Genomic DNA, 16,872 nt, shown 5'->3' on the forward strand with positions numbered 1-16,872 from the left:
TGCAAAACAGTGTGGCTTTTGTATTCCCATTCTTCAGATGATTTTAGCTTTTTTCTAGGCAGGTTAGAAGGGCTTCCCAGGTGGCACTAATGGTAAAGAGCACACCTATCAATGCAGGAGACATAAGAGACTCAGGTTCAGTCTCTGAGTTGGCAGGATCCCCTGGAGGAAGAAGTGGCAGCCCACTGCAGTATTCTTGCCTGGAGAATCCCATGGTCAGAGGAGCCTGGTGGGCTATGGTTCATAGGGTTGCAATGAGTCGGACATGACTGAAGCGACTTAGCACAGCACACACAGGCCGGTAGAAAGCAAACCTTTAAACCTCTTGCCTTTGAGACATTATGCTCAGGCAGCATTGTGGATGAAGCCTCTGTGGAGTGACTTGCTTAGAGAGCCTTCCTCGAGGTTGGGGATCCTTCAGGAGAGGGTGATGCTGGCTGCTGCCTTGTTCTCCTTTAGATGGATAGTTTTGACTTGTGAGACCCACCTGGGGAGTAGGGTTTAGGTATGATGCACAGGGCCCAGCCCGGGTCCAGAGAGTGTTGTCCCCCCCTCCCCTAGACCCCTTAGGTCTTTGACCTCTGCTTGGGGTGGCCCTTAAAAGGCAAGTACCGATGACCTGTGACTTCTGATAAGTGTGGCCTTTGAAATCACACTTCTGACATGATCTGCTGTTTGTGGAGGAATCAGTTCAGTTCAGTCGCTCAGTCATGTCCGACTCTTTGCGACCCCATGAATCACAGCGCGCCAGGCCTCCCTGTCCATCACCAACTCCCGGAGTTCACTCAGACTCATGTCCATCGAGGCAGTGATGCCATCCAGCCGTCTCATCCTCTGTCGTCCCCTTCTTCTCCTGCCCCCAATCCATTTGCTGTCCTGCCGCCGTCAGAAAGGGCCTCCTGCACTATTCCCATATCAGGAGTGGGCTGTCTGCTTTTGGTCTTTCTGTCAGATTCCACCTGGGCCACCTTGCTTCTCTCCTGACATGGACTCGGTGTCTGTGATGCCTTTTCCCTGACTACCTTGCTTCCTAAGTGACCAGACAGAGGAGAATTCTCTTGTACTACCCAGAAAGCATTTACTGAGTTGCAGCTTACTTGATTTTCTCAGAAGGTAGATTGGTAGGAAAACCGGAAGTAACAAGTCAGTGCTGGGTAGGGAAATACTCACCCTTCATAGTCAATAACGTATGTAGATTATGCTATACTCCACTAATCAGAAGATGGCATCATCATCATCGTCATAAGTTATCATTGGTTCCCTTTTTTGAGTGCATTGTTTGCCGGACCACTTCTATAAGCATTTTACATTTAAATTTTACATAGTCCATACGAGAACCCTATGAAGCAGGGGCTCTAGGATCCTCCTTTGGCAGATGGTGGGAACAGAGGCACAGAGAAGTTATGTAACTTGCCCAAAGTCACACAGCCAGGAAGCGGCAGACCTGGGATTGACCACTCCGACCACATGTAGCTTGTTTTCCATGCACAAAATGAAGCTACTGATAATGGTGCCCAATGTGCTTATAGCACATTGAAGAACCAAGGACATGGTCATATAAGTTTCTTGGCTTAAAGTAAGCACTGAATAAGTACAAGCTATATTATTATCCCAGCCTTGGAGATTCAGGGCGTTTCTCACCTGCTAGCCCATCCCTGGTCCTCTGTCCATGTAACTCCCTTTGTCCCCACCCTTAGCAACCCAGTGCCGTCTCCACGTCTGCTTGTCTTTCCTCCCTGAATTCTGTGAAAGCCTCAGTGAAAGGTGTTGTCAGTCTCTCTATCCCTGCTGCCCAGCACACGGTCAGCACAAGGTGCCCACCACCTGAGCTTCCTGGGGTTTTGTGAAACCAGAGGATGAATTAGTAAGTGTGGTGACCTTGCAGGAGGGCAGGGTGTCACGTTTGCCTGTTTGTCTCTTGTCGTTGCAGATGTCAAGACCCGGAAGTGGAGCTTCCTCCTGGAAGAATACAGTAAACTCAGTGAGCTGCCCACCTTGCTTGTTTATATCATGCTATTGTTAAGCCTTAATCACATGCCTTGGACTTAATGTAGGTTTTTTTTTTGAAGAAGGTTTCTTTACTTTTAGCTGTACTGGGTCTCTACTGTTGCACGCAGGCTTGTCTGTAGCTGTGGTGGGGACTGTTCTTTAGCTGCCGTGTGCGGGCTTCTCTTGTTGCAGAGCACAGGCTCCAGAGCACGGTCTCAGTAGTTGTGGCACGTGGGTTCAGTTGCCCCGATGCATGTGGGGTCTTTCCCGACCAGGGATTGGACCTGTGTCCCCTGCATTGGCAAGCAGACCCCTAATCACTCCACCAGCAGGGAAGCCCCAATATAACATATTTTAAAAGAATCGACCCGTTCCTCCCCTCCGCTGCAATAACATGACACGCTTGAGTGCAGGCCTGGGAAAGGCGAAGATGCCCTCAGCCATGCCCCTGCGCTCTGTGATAGTGGCTTCAGGACAGCTCAGGGAAACGCAGGGCCACATGTTCCATCAGGCTGAGGCGGTGCTAGGCAGATACTCGAGGCCTGTGCACCCTCCCACCCATCACAGCAGAACAAGAAGTGAGCGTTCATGGGCTTTGGGAATCAGAGGCAAGCTAGGATTGCTGACGTTAGATGGAAGCTACGTTAGATCCCCTTTAAGAGCGGGTTCTTCACTTATTCCTAGAACCAGATGGTCTGTGGAAGCAGGAGAGCCATAGTGGTAACGGGTTTCATGATGGGCTGAGTTCTGCCAGAGGCAGAAGCCAAGGCCAGGGTGTTTAGTACACACACACTTTGGAGCCTGACCAAGGGAAGGGCTATGTGTACAGATACAACTATGAGAAGGACAAGTCAGTTTGGGCTTATCATTTTGCTTCTCTGTGCTCTGCTTGGGTGGGGTAATGAATGAATTCCAATATGCCTGAGGAAGGGGTGGGGTGGGGTGATGTGGTCATATCTTGGCCTGTCCTGGAATGCTCGTCTGTCACCTGTCTTCCAGACTTCAAATCCTGCAGTGGGTGTGCAGCTGGCACAGCACAGGGTCCCCCTGCTTGATCCCTGAGAACTTTCTGGTCCCAGAGATGGTACCTGTCTGGCCAGAAGAGACATTCTCCAGCACAGTGGAGGTGGGGAGGTGTCCACCAGGCTAGGGGTGTAAGGAAGAGGTCTCTTCCCTCTGTCTCCTTCTTATGTGATTTACTGTGTGACATCAGGTAGGTAGCTCAATATTCTGGGTCGCATTTCGCCCTTCAGTTAAAAAAAAACGGGGGAGGGAAGGTATTTAATCCATATGTATCCTACTGACAGAAATTAAATATGAGGGAAGAGCATTTGATTCCCTGAGGGAAAACTTGCTGCAAATTTGGGGTTCAGTTTGAATATGATGAGTTACTTATTTAGTATCAGCAACCACTAGCTGAAGCAAAAAGGGTGGCTGACATTTATCTGAGACTCCTTAGCTGCAACTGTTTGGAAATTGTGACTTGAGCGAATTATTTGGCTGAAGCTGAATTTTTGATGAGCAGTCAAAGTGAGTTTTTCTCTCTCAGCCCTTTGTCTTTCAACCACAGAAAAACATGTAAATATGTGAGCTATGAAGCCTTTGGCTTTTATGCAACAACAAAAAGCAGGACATTTACAGCATTAGCAGATGAATATAATGTTGAAAAACCATGACTTGCAGCTCACGTAGCGTTATATAGTGGTTCCAAGTCTTGTGGGCCATGGACTCATTGAAATATGTGATGAAACAATGGAGTCTTCACTGGGAAGAATGTACAGAATGGCCACTTGTAAGGTTTTTTTTTTTAAAAAAAAAACAAACATTTATTCTGTTTATTTATTTCTGGCTGCCTTGGGTTTTGGTTGCAGCACTCGGCGGGGCCCTCGTTGCGCCTCTCTAGTTGCAGTGCTCAGGCCTTGTTGCTCCGCAATATGTGGGATCTTCCTTCCCCGACCAGGGATCAGACCCTCGTCCCCTGTATTGGAAGGCAGATTTGTAACCGTTGGACCGCCAGAGAAGTCCCCACATGTAAAGATTTTGTTTTTTATATTACTAATTCCATGGACCTTGATTTAAGACTTCTAGAGTTAGGACTGCTTTTTTTGCATTCGTTATAATGATGGGCTTCCTAGGTGGCGGTAGTGGTTAAGAACCCACCTGGTAATGCAGGAGATGTAAGAGACACAGGTTTGATCCCTAGATTGGGAAAATTCCCTGGAGGAGGGCATGACAGCCCACTCTAGTACTGTTGCCTGGAGAATCCCATGGACAAGAGAAGCCTGGTGGGCTACAGTCCATAAGGTTGCAAAGAGTCGGACACAACTGAAGGGATGATAATGGTTCATAGAATTTGACAGAGGTGCAACGAGGAGCCTGAGTGCTGATTTTCCGTGTCTTATTGTTGTTCAGTTGCTCAGTTATGTCCGACTCTTTGAGACCCCAGACTGCAGCATGCCAGGCTTCCCTGTCCTTCACCATCTCCTGGAGCTTGCTCAAACTCATGTCCATTGCGTTGGTGATGCCATCCAACTATCTCTTCCTCTGTTCACCCCTTCTCCTCCTGCCTTCAATCTTTGCCAGCATCAGGGTCTTTTCTAATGAGTCAGTTCTTCGCATCAGTGGCCAAAGTACTGGAGCTTCAGCTTCAGCGTCAGTCCTTCTAATGAATATTCAGGATTGATTTCCTTTAGGATTGATTGGTTTGATCCCCTTGCAGTCCAAGGGATTCTCAAGAGTCTTCAATACCGCAGTTCAAAAGCATCAGTTCTTTGGCATTCAGCCTTCTTTATAGTCCAACTCTCACGTCCATGCATGACTACTGGAAAAACCATAGCCTTGACTACACGGACCTTTGTTGGCAAAGTAATGTCTCTGCTTTTTAATATGCTGTCTAGGTTGGTCATAACTTTTCTTCCAAGGAGTAGGCGTTTTTTAATTTCATGGCTGCAATCACCATCTGCAGTGATTTTGGAGCCCAAGAAAAGAAAGTCTGTCACTGTTTCCATTGTTTGCCAGTCTATTTGCCATGAAGTGATGGGACCAGATGCCATGATCTTCGTTTTCTGAATGTTGAGTTTTAAGCCAACATTTTTTTTTTTTTTTTTTTTAGTTCTTCTTCACTTTCTGCCATAAGGGTGGTATCATCTGCGTTTCTGAGGTTATTGACATTTGTCCCAGCAATCTTGAGTCCAGCTTGTGCTTCATCCAGCCCAACATTTCACATGATATACTCTGCATATAAGTTAAATAAGCAGGGTGACAGTATACAGCTTTGATGTTCTCCTTTCCTACTTTGGAACCAGTCTGTTGTTCCGTGTCCAGTTCTAACTGTTGCTTCTTGATCTGCAGACAGATTTCTCAGGAGGCAGGTAAGGTGGTCTGGTATTCCCATCTCTTTAAGAATTTTCCACAGTTGTGGTCCACACAATCAAAGGCTTTACCGTAGTCAATGAAGCAAAAGTAGATGTTTTTGTGGAATTCTCTTGCTTTTTCTATGATCCAGTGGATGTTGGCAATTTGATCTCTGATTCCTCTGCCTTTTCTAAATCCAGCTTGAACATCTGGAAGTTCTCGCTTGGAGAATTTTGAGCATTACTTTGCTGGCTTGTGAAATGAATGCAATTGTGTGGTAGTTTGAACATTCTTTGGCATTGCTTTTCTGGATTATAGTGAACACCGGTGTTTTCCAGTCCTGTGGCCACTGTTGAGTTTTCCAAATTTGCTGGCATATTGATTGCAGGACTTTCATAGCATCATCTTTTAGGACTTGAAGTAGCTCAGCTGGAATTCCATCACCTCCACTAGCTTTGTTTGTAGTGATGCTGCCTATGGCTCGCTGCTTTGCACTCTAGGATGTCTGGCTCTAGGTGAGTGATCCCACCTTCACGGTTAATTGGGTTATTGAGTTCTCTCTTATATAGTTCTTCTGTGTATTCTTGCCACCTCTTCTTAATATCTTCTGCTTCTGTTAGGTCCATACCATTTGTGTGCCCATTTTGCATGAAATGTTCCCTTGGTATCTCTAATTTTCTTGAAGAGATCTCTATTCTTTTCTGATCTATTGTTTTCCTGTATTTCTTTGCATTGTTCACTGAGGAAGACTTTCTTATCTCTCCTTTCTATTCTTTGGAACTCTGCATTCAGTTGAGTATATCTTACCTTTTCTCCTTTCCCCATTTCATAGATTGGGGAAAATCTGGACCAAGAGAAAGGAAACAGTTGTTTTCCTTGTCAGGAGCCTTGCAGGGTCACAGTAAAGTCTGATTAAAATTGTGATTCTGAGTTTGTGATGTGACCCACTAGGAGATGGAGAAACCAGGTCTGTGAGTTGAGAGACTAGTGAGGTGAAGTGCTGCGTATGTCACAGTTCCATTCCTCTGGGAACAGATCATAAACCTGGGGCGTCTGGACCTCTCTCCCACCCCTAGATCTCGTATGTGAAATCAGATTATTGGCCTGAGCTACTGACCATGTGCCTCTGAAACGAGTTAAGAAATAACAGTAAGACCTGAGAGTGTGAGTGCCCTCTGCAGATACAGTGGCTGCTCCGGTCTCCAGGTCAGGCCAGTCTCCTCTGAGTGTTCCTCCTTCCTCTTCTCTCAGTGATGACTCACGGCCTCCCGGCCACAGCGAAATTGGCAGCAAGCCTTCTGTTTTCCCCTGCCTGTCACAGTCCAGAAGGGTTCTGCATCCCCAAATCAGTGATGTCGTCTTGTCGGCTGCTATTTGAAAACATTCACATCCACATCTCTCCACCATGTGGGCCGGCAGCGTTCTGCCAAAGAGCTGTTTGACAGAAGCGACTTCTCGATGACTCATGAAGCCAGATAGCACATCCATCTGATCTCCCAGTGCGGGGAAACGGTAGCAGAGAGTCAGTGACAGAGAATTCACGTGGTCTCAGAAACACACTCTGTGGGCTGAACCAGCAGCATAGGATTTGGGGAGCTAGCAGTCGATAGGAAACAGAGTAGAGGGTTCTTTCTTCCCCCTTGAGTGGCTGAAAGGACATAATGTGCACAAAGTCTTGCATTTCACCCCAGCCGGATCATCAGCTCTTTCTTAGCTTTCATCAGGTATCCAAGTGCTGAAGATCACTAGGATTAAAATGAAAATGGGTTCTGAAAGCACATGGAGTGCTCAGCCTCTTGAAGTGTGTGGAAATCAGCACGTTCAGATTTAATTTGGAAGCTTACAGTGTATGTCGGCACCAATATGAACAGTCTATCTTTTATTAAAGCTATCAGCGTTACCTAATTTCTTACCAGGGTGATGCTATTCATGCAAACGGTTTCCAGAAATATGCTGGGAAAAGATTGAAGGCAAAAGGAGGAGGGGGCGGCAGAGGATGAGATGGCTAGTAGCATCACCGACTTAATGGACATGAATTTGAGCAAACTCTGGGAAATAATGAAAGACAGAGAAGTCTGGTATGCTGCAGTCCATGGGGTCACAAAGAGTCAGACATGATTTAGTGACTGAACAACAGAAATATTTAGGGAAAGACAAATGGATTTAAATATATTGAAAATGCAACACAATTTAAAGTGGTGATAGATAGCTCAGCCTCCATATTCACTTCAGTATTTATAACTGACAATTGATGGTTGTGGCAGAAGGCTTTGGAATACCTTGTGGGGAGATTAAGAAACACATGACCGTGTGGAATAGAGAGCCAACAGCCTTAGAATTTCAAGTAACATGGGTTAGAAATGAAATGGACCCAAGTTCTCTCTCTGATTCCTTCACCTGGATTCCTGGAGAATCCAATGAGCCCCTTGGTGGGTTACTACAACTCTCCCAGGGTGCCCCTGAAAGGTAAAGGGTAAAGAGCCATTGAGGATGTGTAGACAGTGGTCACTCTTCTAGGTAGATTTTCTGAAGGAAATGATGAAAGGGAAGACATCTTGAAAGCTGCAACTGTGGGACAGCAGGCTGTGACTGGTAGTTTAATGATAATTCTACTACCAGGGATTTCTAGCTCTGTCTTTTCTCTAACTTTAAACTGGTGTTATCCTTCCTTCCCCCACCCTACAGAATTCTGTTTTATTTGAAACTTGGGTTGTTGTTTTGTTTTTCTGTTTCTTTACTGAATAAAGACGTTTTGTTTTGTTTTTCTTTTGAAATCAGGTGAAGCTAAATTCCTTCAAAAAAGAAAAATCAGTGCAATTACTTTGCTTTCATTTCCATGTAGTCCTAGGTCATTTGTTTTTCCCAGCTGGTTTTATAGCTCTGACTAGAAAAGGTCTCTCCATCCATTATATTGGAGTGTGGAAGCTGCATGCGTGGAAGGAAAGTGAAGACCCTGAAGTATAATCTTTAGTTCAAAGAGAGCCGTGGCCACTCCCAGTGTAGACTCTAAGCTAAGCAGGGGTTGGTAAAGTTCTTTTGTAAAGGGCCAGACAGTTCATATTTCAGGCTCTGTGGGCTGTGCTCTCTCTGTCCCAGTGACTCAGCTGCACCATTAGGCATGATAGCTGCCATTGGCTGTCCACTAACACATGGACACAGCTGTCTCCCCACAGACTTTATTTATCAGAACAATAAGTAGACTGGTTTGGTCCACAGGCCGCCTCTCCCAAGAGGAGATGCTTTCTCTCTTATGGGAAATGTCCAAAGTCCAAGGCCATGGCATTGTTCTCAGTCCGTGGCCTTTGCATGGACTCTGCTCTTTGTCATTATTTGTAAATAGCACTCCTGTCCTACTGATTTTTCTCCCTCCCCCCAACCCCACCTCCCGGCTTGCGATATTATTTTATTTTTGTTTTTTTTCTTTTATTTATTTTTAATACTTTTTATTTTGTATTGGAATATAGCCAGTTAACAATATTGTGATAGTTTCAGGGGACAGCAGAGGGACTCAGCCATGCACATGTATCCATACTCCCCCATGCTCCCGTCCCATCCAGGCTGCCACAGCGACTCTTTTTTCTTGGAAACACCTCACAGTTTCTCTGCATGGACCGCAGTGCTTTCTTGCCTGTGGACAGCATGTAGCTTAAAGTTCTCCATCTTCTCAAGTATCCAAACCAAAATAAAACATAAGGAGAATGAAAACAAGGCAAGATTTATTCACTCTAAGTCTTGCTTTAACTGGGCTCATTTTTGAAGAATATGGGTCGTTATTTATAGAAAGGAAATACTAAAATAATTTTTTAAATGACTTTAGGTTAAAAAAGATCAGTCACAAAAACATGTTAGTTCTTTCCAGTGCTGGCGTAGTGTGGTGAAGATCAGCTCTGCGTTACTGAGCGCCCTCTTGTCTGCGGGCGTTAAGAGCAGAGGGAGGAAGCTGCTCCTCTGCCATGCATCCGTCAGTGCCCCGTTTTCTCTCCAGTTACTCTTTTGAAGAAGGTGGCACACTGCAGAATTCCAGCCCTTGAACTTTGTATCTCAAAGCCCCTTCTTTTTCTCCCGGAAGTCTTGGGCATTAACACTCCAGTTCTTATGCCTCTGTTCTTTCTAGTGGAAAGAGTGCGCTGCCTTCCACAAGTTCAGCTGGATCCTCTGCCCAAGACCCTCACCCTGGCTTTCGCCGCTCAACTCCAGAAGACGTCTCTCTCCCCCGTGGCAGACATCCCCGAGGCAGACCTGTCCAGGGTGGATTCCAAGCTTGTGTCTAGCCTGCTGCCCTTTCAGAGAGCCGGAGTTGAGTAAGTTCTTCCTTTGCCTTCTATGGTCTTTCCTGTTCAGGTTTATCGATCACCATGAACGAGGTTCAGATGCTCCCTCTTTTGTGAATGCTCCTCTTTCACAACCTTCTGAAAGCATCTAGGGATTAGAATTAAACAGCCCCAGTGTGCCATCACCAAAGCCTGATTGTAACCGTTGATTTCAAATTCCCTAAGTTAGTCAGGAAATTCCCTAAGTTAGTTCCCTAAGTTAATCCCTAACCTAGACAGCATATTAAAAAGCAGAGATGTTACTTTACGGACAAAGGTCCTTCTAGTCAAAACTATGGTTTTTCCAGTAGTCATGTTTGGATGTGAGAGTTGGACCATAAAGAAAGCTGAGCACCAAAGAATTGATGCTTTTGAACTGTGGTGTTGGAGAAGACTCTTGAGAGTCCCTTTGACTGCACAGAGATCAAACCAATCAATCCTAAAGGATATTCAGTCCTGAATATTCATTGGAAGGACTGATGCTAAAGCTGACAGCTAAAGAACTGACTCATTGGAAAAGACCCTGATGCTGGGAAAGATTGAAGGCAGGAAGAGAAGGGGATGACAGAGGATGAGATGGTTGGATGGCATCACTGACTCAACGGGCATGAGTTTGAGCAAGCTCCAGGAGATGGTGATGGACAGGGAAGCCTGGTGTGCTGCAGTCCATGGGGTCACAGAGTCGGACATGACTGAGCGACTGAAATGAAGTTAATCAGGACTCTGGATGGCAAGGGTGCACAAACTCTACTCGAAATAGTGTAAGAAGTAACGTATGTGTCCTCAGCTCATGCCACCCACAGGCCCACTGGTCACTTTCCCACCTTGGTTGGTCACTGGCTTCCGAAGGGCAGAAATGCTGTTTTCAGGCCATTCAGAAAGACCTGTGCAGCCTGGAGTTCGTGTGGGCCATGACAACTGCTGATCAGAAGAGGGGATGTCCTCTGTCTTTTCTGTGTAAGAAGGAAAGGAGAAGAACTAGTCAGCTGGCTTCTTATGAGGTTCCTGAGCAAATGATCAGTTTTGCAGGAATTCCGATGAAAGAGGAGTGGTGTTTGGAGCAGGAGACCAGATATCTGGCTTTCAGAGGTCCTTTTAGCTTTTCCTGATTCATCATGTGGGTCAAGCAAGTTACTGTCACTGTGCCTTGGTTATTTTTCTCATTTTGGGGAACACTAGTTATAAGAGAGACACTTTCCCAGCAGTTACGATGGCACCAAGCACTGTTTTAAGTTTTTTAGACATTATGAATGCCTGCTACACTCTCTGGAGTAGATCTGGCTGTTACACCACGTGACAGCTGAGGCACGAGGAGGGTATAGATCACTTGCATAAAGGCACACAGCTCCCAGGTGGTGGACTTGGAACCCCAGCCCAGGCCAGTGGGGCTCCGAAGGAGTGGAGTACTAATCCCATGCCTTATTCACAAACTGTTAGCCAGGGCTACTGCCCTGGAGGGTCAGGGTCACGGTTGCAGGCTATTAGGTGATGAGCCACAGTGCCCCTCCTAGACCAGCACTCTTGCTCCATCCTTCTCTCTGGACATCATTCTTTTCTCCAGTGTTTTCTGTCTTTGCCATGCTTATGCATATAGGGTCCTCTCTGACCTTGAGAAAAGCCATATTTTGATCCCACCGTCTTTCCTTTCTTCCCTTCCCTTCCCAACAGATCCCTCCCGTGACAAGCACGTCCCACCCAGCCCTTCTTTAGGGAGGCTTTCCCACTCTCTTCCCTTCCATCCCGTGGGCCTCACCTGCACCAGGCAGAGAGCAATTCATCTTATTGGAAACTCCGCCCACTTTGCTTCCATGACCTAAAGGTCTTGGAGCTTCTCCCTACCCTACACATTTCCCTGGTAGCTCAGCTGATAAAGGATCCACCTGCAATGCAGGAGACCGCTGTTCAATTCCTGGGTCGGGAAGATCCGCTGGAGAAGGGATAAGCTACCCACTCCAGTATTCATGGGCTTCCCTTGTGGCTCAGATGGTAAAGAATCTGCCTGCAATGTGGAAGACCTGAATTCATTCAGTCCCTGGATTGGGACAATCCCCTGGAGGAGGGCATGGCAACCCACTCCAGTATTCTTGCCTGGAGAATCCCCATGGACAGAGGAGCCCGGTGGGCTACAGTCCATGGGGCCGCAAAGAGTCAGACAACTGAGCGACTAAGCACAGCACGCTGTCCCTGTTTGTATAGTCTTCTCTAGGTTATTAGCACCCTGCCCCCTGTTTGGCCCCTGTCTTCCTTCTTGGGGGAGAGGTCTCCCATGAAGCGGTGTGGCTTCCCATGCTATGCGAAGGCGGTTTAACCACTGCCCTGGGAGGTGTGCCGTGCTGTATCCTGACCTTGTCCACTTCAGTTTCGCTGTAGCACAAAGAGGCCGCCTGCTGCTTGCCGATGACATGGGTCTGGGGAAGACCATCCAAGCCATCTGCATAGCGGCCTATTACCGGAAGGAGTGGCCCCTCCTGGTGGTGGTACCGTCATCTGTGCGCTTCACCTGGGAGCAGGTCAGTTTTCCTGGTGTCATCACGTTAACAAGGACAGTTTTCCTCAGAGTCAGAGTCACCACATGACTGTTTGGGGGCAGGCCCCAGGGAAGCTCGAAAGCTCTGTGTCAGCTGAGGGCGAGAGGGGAGATGAGATAGCTTCCTGAGGTCAGGCCCCTGGTTTTCTGAGTTGGGATCAGCCCAGGCCTTCAGGAAGGAGAGGAGCAGTCTTTCCAAGCTCCAACTAACTTGCGCCTGTCACAGACGCTTCCTGAGCGCCTCTGGTGTCCCTGCTGACAACACCTTTCACTTAGGTTTCAGGATAGTTTTACTCCCTTTTTTTCCCTTAATCCTTAAGTAGCCATGTACAATAGACATGAGATATTAACCCCGCTTACAGATGAGAAGATTGCCCCTCGAAGAGGCTAAGCACCATACTTACTGCTAGTGAGGGGCGGTTCTGGGACCTTGAGGTCACACCTCCTAACTGGGGGCTCAGGATTTTACACCCAGTAGCATGTGGTGTGGGTAGGAGGTGTTCTGTCTGCCGGGCAACTTTTTGGCTGAAGAACCCGACACAACTGTTGTGTTGTCACTTAGCTATGAGCTTGTCTACCATAAATCCAAGGATCAGAGTGGTCCTGTGAAATGAATAAAACTCCATAAGCAGACGCGGTGAGGAAGGAAGACGTGGTTCATCGTCCGTAGCTTTCCCCAGCTCCAGGCTACTCGGGGGCAGCTGTCGGCTTGCTCAGGCTACGGCCGTTCATAGGGACAGTTCAGTCTTAGGGACAGGGGTATGGCAAATGCAGGCGGGTGGGGAGCTGGGAGCCTGAGTGTACCTGCAAGGGCGCTAAGCTTGGTCCACCTGGAGAGAGTCAGTGATGGCTTGGCGGGCGTCCCAGCTGGTGGCTGCCGGGCCAGAGCCTCACTTGGGTTTTGTTCTCTCCTGTCACCCCCAGGCCTTCCGTCGGTGGCTGCCGTCTCTGAACCCGGTCGACATCAACGTTGTGGTGACTGGGAAGGACCGCCTGACAGATGGCTTGGTCAACATTGTCAGTTTTGATCTTCTGAGCAAGTTAGAAAAGCAGCTAAAACCCCCATTTAAAGTTGTCATCATTGTAAGTGACTCGACAGTCTTTCGGTACTTCCTCCCTGGGGAAAGTCTCCCTGAAAGCTCCACGAATGTCCACGTCTGTCATCCCATGGAGCCTCCCTAGGTTTCTAGAAGAGAAATCACTGGCTTCATTTTGTGAGGAACTGGTATTTCATTTCTCTCAAATATCAATTCTCAGTCCTGGCTACATATTAGGATCTTCTGGGGGCTTTTTGGAAAGTGGTGATCTGCTGGGTCTGTGCTGGGGGTTTCCAGCCCGCCTCTTCTCCCCACGGGGGGGTCACGATGGAGCCCGTGGACCCCAGACAGCCCAGAACTCCAGGAACTACAGCCTGGACAGCATGGGCCTGCGCCTTCATCTGCTGCTCTCTTTGTTGGCATGACCCAGGCACGCAGCTCAAACAGCTAATAGATTTTCTTTCAGCCAATATAAAGATGTTCCCTCCCACCACAAATACATACACACAAAAGCACTTGTTACCCTTTTTTGGAGAAGCTTTCAGAGTCTTGCTCCCAGATGTGATGGTATGTCTTGTAGTTGCCACTTGCCCTCTTCTAACTCCTCTCATGCTCCAGAAGGAAAGTCTAGAGAGGCTGGCCTCCTCTCCAGCACTCAGTGTGTCCACAAGGCTCACAGATATAACCCTGAAAAGGTGCGAGTCTCTCCCATCTCCGCCCACATCCGGCCAGCTCCCACCCCAAGTCCAGGTAACAGACTGTTCGGGGTGGAGCGTGCGATGGATGAATTCCAATGTAAGTGTATCCTCACTTTTTTTCTTGGCAGAACAGGCGAACCTGATGCCTCCAGATGACACAAAAGGGTCTTTATGCAAACGTGTAACTGGAAAACTACCAGTGGTATTTCCCTCCTCTAAAAATAGGATTTTCTGTAGACAGTGGCTCCACAGACCTTGCTGCTCGTGTTGTCAAGCGCACATCTCACCTAGAGAGAGCGAAAGGGAAGGGCTCTTGAAAGCTCTTGGTGAGCCTCTGAGACATACGCATCAACAAAGCTGCAGTGGAGGCTCTGCCTCGGGTTTCCCGGCAGCAGGTTGATTGCAAGGAGCCACCTTCATCCGTTTGCTCAGCCAACTAGAGGGTTATCCCCTGTGCAGGGCCATGCAGTGCTGCGGGTATGGAGACAGGAGGTCAGCCTCTGGCCTCCAGGGAGCCATAGCCCAGCAGGACAGGCAGAAGCACACGCAGATCGTCACAGTCCATCCCAGTGCCTTCAGAGACGTGGGAGCCAAGGAGGTGCTCAGGGAGGGGAAGGAGACTGCACACGCCAGGCAGCAGCACCAGGCACCAGCGCAGGGCACACCCAGGTCCTCACCACACTGATTAGTGGGAGGTGTGTCTTAGAAACCAGCAAAGAGATTTGTTCAGTGCAGCCAGTGAGGTGGGCAGGGCAGGGGCATCGCCAGCCCCACTTTGCAGGTGGAAAACTGTCCCTGAGAGATGAAGCAGCTTGCCTAAAACATTGCAGAGAAGATGCCCAGAGCCTGGTCCTTAGCCACACCCACAGCCGTCTCCCTGAACAAGAAGGGCGATGCTGTACTAGGGTCAAACTTGACGTGGGCTCTCTCTCCGTCCATGCAGGGTTTGGCCTTGTCCACTTATGTGACTATTTCTTTACAGGATGAATCCCACTTCCTCAAAAACATTAAGACTGCCCGCTGTCGTGCAGCTGTGCCCCTCCTCAAGGTGAGTGCTGCCGAGGCTAGACTTGGCGCCTGAACCCACTGGTTGCTGAGATGCCCTGTGTTTTGTTTGGGCTGGACAGGGGTCCAAGGGGAGCAGAGTCTGCAAGTCTGGGGCTGCAGCCCACGGACATGACTTAGCATTGACCCAGGGCATCTCTACTTAGGACTTCGGTCCCAGATTCACTTTTCTTCCTGACGTCCTGCTGAGGAGCTAGTGGTCAGTGTAGTTGTCTGTCATACATGAAGACCTGTTGAAGGTCACGAGTCGGGTCAGGATTCACTCCAGAACCTCCTTAGGGTCCTCCTGGACAAGGCAGAGCTATAGCCTCCAGCAGTGTCCCATCTTCAACTGTCCAGGAGGACCTGCCTCTCTGCTCAGTGGTTTACGGGGTAGAGCTCTTGGGGTGCTGGGAACCAAGGGCAACCAGTCATACAGACTCAGAACTAAGTGTGGGTATCAACTGGGTATTGTGGGTCTCAGCCACAAAGCTGAGACCTGCTTTATAATAATTAATATTATTAACAATAATAATAAGATGATACCATTTTCTGGGGCCATCCTAAGGCTGAGTTGTTAACAGAAAGGTTACCTGTCCACATCCTTTTCTGGGGTGGTCTGAACCTGTGCTGAACACTTTGTCTGCTTGAGTCCTGGCTTCCAAGCAGAAGGTGTATGTGTGTGTTGTGTGTGTTTTATGTGTGTACAGTGCAGCTTTGAATCTATCCAAAAGCATTCTGTTCTGACCAGCAGTATAAGTGCCATGTTGTGTGTGTCACACACTTTGGTGTCTTTTTTGTGTGTTCTAGTCCCTCCACTCCCAACAGGGGGAAAGCCCCAAATTTCCTTCCATTTTTCTATAGTGAGTTTTTTGGTCCTTTAGGAGAAAAATATTGTACAATTAGAAAAGTAATCTTTTTTCTCATAACAAGGTGAAAATATCTCACAGATGACTCTGGAGCAATCTTTGATTTGTATGAACTGAACACAAAAGTGCCTGTTTATCTTGGGCTCTAGTAAAGCAGCCTTTGGGTTGCGCCATTGTTTTAAAACTGCAGCTTGTATTGCCTTAAAGAAGCATAATCGCACTAAGCTGGAGAAAACTAATATGCTAAATGTTGGCGAAACTTAACTAGCACTTGAAAATTTTTTCTGCCTGCCCACAAAAGGCACTCAAGTATCTACTCATTTCAAGTTTGTTTTGCATTCAGAATAACTGGTAACATGATACATCTTCCAAAGCAGAATCGTATTTGCTCTAGACTTAAAAGTACTTTACTTAAAAGCTTCATTCTCTGCTCAAGTTACCTATAAATGTTTATAGGTTGAGAGCCCTTTCTGCATACACATAAATGGAATGTTTTTCCCAGAGTGGTGACCCTTGTTTTGGGAGGTTTTAATATGTTTTCTTTTGAAAAATGTTAATAGACTTTGGTACCGTGGTTTCAATGTTACGGCCATAACTAAAATTAAATCTGTACCCTTGATTGTCTAGACAAAAGAAACTGCACAGTAGGTAGATGCTATCATTAAAGATATACTAGGAAAGCTTCTTAGCAACTGTCTTGTTAATGCACTCATCACCTGGCAGGCAAGCCGGACTTAAATATTGGTTTCTGAAATATGTGCTTCTGAGCCAGACCTTTTAAACAGTGTTAATATTTTTCATATCTTGGGTATATTTCAGAGTGACACATTTAAAACATTTTTAACTGCAAACTAGTATATATTACTCTGGATTTACCATAGAACTTGGGTGAATTAACGTATCAAAATAGGACCCGTGAATATAAGCCTATTCATGGGTGTCTCAAAATCATTGTCATCCATAACATTGACTTTGCGTGGTGCTGGACTGTTGGCACCTTTGAGTGGGGGTGGAGGATGAGGCCTCCTGTGTTAATTCTGTTGA

General features: G+C 47.3%; 1 protein-coding gene across 1 annotated transcript in view; it reads left to right on the plus strand.

Annotated features, from left to right (window-relative positions):
- Positions 1 to 16,872, plus strand: part of SMARCAL1 (SNF2 related chromatin remodeling annealing helicase 1) — a 52,995-nt gene that overhangs the window by 8,741 nt on the left and 27,382 nt on the right. Inside the window, exons 6-10 of the mRNA XM_068967954.1 lie at positions 1,931 to 1,981; positions 9,458 to 9,644; positions 12,013 to 12,163; positions 13,105 to 13,263; positions 14,898 to 14,963. Coding sequence (XP_068824055.1) covers positions 1,931 to 1,981; positions 9,458 to 9,644; positions 12,013 to 12,163; positions 13,105 to 13,263; positions 14,898 to 14,963 — 614 coding nt within the window. The remainder of the gene's footprint in view (positions 1 to 1,930; positions 1,982 to 9,457; positions 9,645 to 12,012; positions 12,164 to 13,104; positions 13,264 to 14,897; positions 14,964 to 16,872) is intronic.

Source organism: Capricornis sumatraensis, chromosome 3, assembly GCF_032405125.1.
Source record: "Capricornis sumatraensis isolate serow.1 chromosome 3, serow.2, whole genome shotgun sequence".
Taxonomy (NCBI): Eukaryota; Metazoa; Chordata; class Mammalia; order Artiodactyla; family Bovidae; genus Capricornis; species Capricornis sumatraensis.